The sequence below is a fragment of the Opisthorchis viverrini genome, assembly GCF_000715545.1.
Source record: "Opisthorchis viverrini unplaced genomic scaffold opera_v5_268, whole genome shotgun sequence".
In the NCBI taxonomy this organism is placed as follows: Eukaryota; Metazoa; Platyhelminthes; class Trematoda; order Opisthorchiida; family Opisthorchiidae; genus Opisthorchis; species Opisthorchis viverrini.
The window spans coordinates 115,142-119,429 of record NW_008751926.1 but is presented as its reverse complement, the minus strand read 5'-3'; the positions used below and the strand labels follow the sequence as shown (position 1 = coordinate 119,429).

The following is a 4,288-nucleotide window of genomic DNA, read 5'->3' as shown; positions in this document are numbered from 1 at the left end:
ATGACTTGGCAATCACGTCACGCTGGTGGTTTGCTGGTTCTGGCAGTCAAAGTGGGAAGCCTGTTCAACTGCCAAAAACAGAATCGAAACACTAGTTGTTAATTTTCTTAACAGAGGAATCTCCGTACATCAGCGATATCAGCACTTTTGTACCACCTCCCAGCATCCAAAAACCGGGTTCCGTGCATAAAATGTTTTGAAGGGGTCTCTTGACCGTCGCAGCAAAGAAAAATAAACAACCACCTGTGCCGAGGAAGACGGCGGAAACCCATTTAGGCTGCACTGGCCGCGAGATGGACAACTGGCGACAAACGTGATTAAACTATCGCTGGACAATGATTTTCTGCAATTAGAGAAAAGAACTAAATACTGACGTGAGACTGGACCTAACCGTGGCGTGAAAATTAGCGCACCTCAGCGGTCCATTGAGCTATACTGGGGGGTGTCCCCGCGACACTCGTGGGGTCTCTCATACCAGGTTGATCAATGGCTAGAGGTCGGATGAACACAGTCTCCTGGTCCTCCAGGTTGGGGGTTGGAACATGTGACGACTTGATCCGTAGAAATGGTAATGGATGTGCATTTCCCCGCCAAACAGCGCTGCCTTGCGGTTAGGCTTTGGAACCAAAGGCGTTGATTGAGGACCCCAATCATCCTTCTGTCTAGGTGTGGGCGCCCTGGCACTATCCCAGCCCTCGTGCTACGGTAGTGAATCATGTTGAACACTTGGGCGCCCTGGCACTATCCCAGCCCTCGTGCTACGGTAGTGAATCATCGGTGTTGAACACTGATATCATGCTGTCGATGATGATTATATGACAGCCTATTAGATCACACGGTTACATTTTTGGTCGCAGCAGCGGGCGCACTTACTTATATCATCTTTCGTCTCCTATCGTATTTCAAAGTTCACCGTCCGGAGCCCACCTGTACTTCTCACGTGTGACCCTGATGGCAAAACCTAGGACTGTCAGTTGAATTTCTGGGGTGATTCAGAGTTAGCGGTTAAGAATGTATCCTTTTATGTCTTCATTTCTGGAACGCTGTATAGCTTATCATCATTGTCAGCTGTAATAACCGCGTACCTGTGCAGTGGTTGTAGCTGTCTCCGTTTCGTTCACCGATAATTCGGGGAGGTAGGCAGCTGAGCATTGGAGGCGGGAGCTGATGAATTAGTGCGTAGATACAGCACTGTAGGTGGACTGTTAAGTTGGTGATTGGGAAGGGAGCTATGCATTGAAGGCAATAGCTTGGATGCACGAGCGCCATTTAGGGCGCGACTGGGCCCTGTCTGACAATGTCTCTAACCATTGATGTGGCCCTTCTCGGGGTCCTTATCTAGAAAGACGTCAATGACCAGCTCAGCTGAGTTTGCTGGTAATGGCTTTTATACTTTGCTGCCAAGTCATTGGCCGACAGCCTCTGGCTCTTCCACCCTTCACGTGGTTGTGCGAAAAGAGCCCTTCGAGGAAGTCGGTCGACTGGCATACGCAGCACGTGGCCAAGCCAGCGCAACCTATGCACTGTGCTCAGTTCATCTATCGAGGGTGAGTTATCTCTCCCCAATACCATTCGATGAACTTCAGCATTGCTGATCCGGTGTTCCCACCAGATTCGAGCAATGCTCCGAAGACATCAATGGTCAAACATTGAAAGTCTTCTTACGTCCTCGGCTTGCAGCGGCCAGGTTTCTGATCTCTATAGCAATATGGAGCGCACCGCAGCATTGTTAACTCGACCCTTGATGGTTAAACAGATGTCACGCCCACGTGCAGGTCCACAAAAGCTGCTCCGGCCTTCCCAATCCGGATGGAAATATCATCTTTAGCGTGTCAGGAAGGTGCCGGAAGCTAATTTGAAGCCGCCTCTGTGGAGATCAAACTCGGGTCATCGAAACGACAGTCCACAACAATCAAAATGATAATGCATACTCCACTTGGCTACCCGTATCGGAGGCTTAATCCAAAAATTCGTTAGTGAGAGCACACTTTTCCGCCTTCATTCATGCCATCCTTGACGGTGTAATTTACTTGTTGTCGTGGTGATTCCCTTCCGCACCATATTTTCATTGTCACTGGCTTGGGTGAATCATGCGCGCTAATCCATCCGTTGGTCGCTTTCCTGCGTTACTCTGCCGAAGAGCGAGCCAGTTTTTAATTTTTTATGTAACGATGCCTATTCGCTACTTTCCAGGCTTCTCGATCGATTTGGTCGTTGCTCAGTAGGCCCATGCTTGTCAAGCATGTGATTAGCATCGCCCGCAGATCTCTTATCGTCCCACAGTCTTCGTCAGCCTTCACGTCTGCCCGAACCTATCCTTCGTCCCTTTCATGCAACCCAAATCATAGGACACTATGTAGCGCCACGCCAACAGGAAATGTTGTCGCCGTTCACCCCGACAATGCTGATTCCTCAGATTTGGATAACACAATCCGAGGGAAGATGTACATAGAATTTACGTGTAAAGTGAGCTTCTCACTTGCAGATCTCCTGATACTTCTCCACAGAAATGTAACCACCGGTCCTGTAAACACTTCTCTAAACATGCTTACCAGAAGGGAATTGTGATTATTCGATGTGCAGGATGTCAAAACCTGCACCTGATTGCAGATAACTTAGGCTGGATCAAGGATAAGCATTGGTAGGCAGCCAATATTCTCTTCCTAATATCTTCCTTTTTAGGAAACTGGAAGATTTCGTCAAGGTGAATCGAAAGTACGTTGACTTCACATGAACGACCGATGAACTCGCAATGTTTTGGGATTATCCTGTCATACACTACTTTCTGGACAGTTTGCCGGCAAATTCACACATTTTCACCTTGTTGTTTCATGTATTCGGTATCTATCGCGTCGTACGCTGGTTTCCGCAGTTGCTTACATTTACGCATCCACCTATTTCAAGTTCTAGCAATCATCGTCGTTATCAGTGGCAGACAACACCCAGGTCTGTCAAAAGCACCACGCATCATTTTTACCAGTTTTTTAACTGCATCGGACTTTGCATGTGCCGATTCCGTGAAGCGGAAACTACATCTGTGAATGCATTGTGCGATAGAAACTCCCTGTCCTTCATGTGTCTCATTTATCCCCTGATTCCTTCCACACTTTGTTTATACAATACAACCCAGGTTCTCGCTTCTCGTAAGATCATGGATTCAACCTTTTGCTTTCAAACAAACCATGGTTGTACGGCAGTGAAGCATCGGTGTCATGCTGTCGATGTTGATGATGATGATGATGATTGTTTTTCAATGCTAATCCCCATGTTTTAGTTTATTATGTTATCTAAAGTGAGCCGCTTACTACTAGGAAGCTTATGCTTAGCAGAGCTGTTAATATGTATACAGCTCAAGCGGAATCCAAGTTTATCCCGAGAAGATCACCTAGTTGCGCAGGATAATGTGGTTACGATCCCTGAGGCAATGTTCGAGCAGTAACTGCAGCATTTAGTGCTTCGGTACTGAAACTCGACATTCCACTTTTGTCGCTGAGCTCTTGTTTCCGTTATTCTATGTCCGTAGTTTGGTACAAAACATGGTATGGAGTGTGGTCATGCATGAGTGAACACAGCTCAACCGGGACGTTCACGAAGTGTTGTAACAGGACTCGGGGTCGGGATAAAACTTTGAATAACCCACTTCTGAAGTAGAGTCGATGTGGACTGTCGCTTTATTGTATTACGAACTCATTCAGTGCACAGTATCTTGGATTCGGGAGAAGAGCTTCGAAGTAGGGGTGTTTTACATTTCATCAGCATTGACTGCCCGTAAGTTAGTTTCAAGTCTGGTCATTTTCCCCTCATTGCTATCGAACAACCTGTCATGCCAGCGAGTGATAGCCCGCTTCTGTGTTAACTGAATTTCACATCAAAGCAGCCGCTTAGAAAATAGGACACTTGGAAAGACCAGCATCACTTTAATTGCTCAGTCAGTGAGTAGGCTTAGGTCCGATATGGGTGTTATGCACCTCATGTTTCGTTTTTCCTTGACAACACTCTTGTATGAACATCACCCGACGCATAGCGAGCCGCCAAACCCTTCTGAAGCGAGGTTTGTCCTTAGTTTATCCCTTTACATCCACTTACTAGGGCGAGAGGGCCCAAGGGGTTGATGCGCGAATTAACTGACCGGAAGGTTCGTGGTTCGAACCCGACCTCTGCCTCTCGGCTTCCCCTGTCTAGGCTTGGGCCAATTGGCAGTATCCCGACCCTCATGCTTCCCTCTGGTGACTTGGTAGTTAGACACTGGAAGGATTCTGCAGCTGAACGTTGTGTTACATCCACTTAG

The 4,288-nt window shown here is 47.4% G+C and overlaps 1 protein-coding gene across 1 annotated transcript; it reads left to right on the top strand.

The window, feature by feature from the left end:
• Positions 1-1,313: 1,313 nt before the first annotated feature.
• Positions 1,314-4,288, top strand: T265_09323 (hypothetical protein; the record flags this gene model as incomplete). Its single annotated transcript, XM_009175356.1, has 5 exons — positions 1,314-1,547; positions 2,194-2,466; positions 2,508-2,641; positions 2,683-2,715; positions 4,090-4,288. 5 exons carry the CDS (start codon positions 1,314-1,316, stop codon positions 4,286-4,288), a joined length of 873 nt encoding a protein of 290 aa, XP_009173620.1.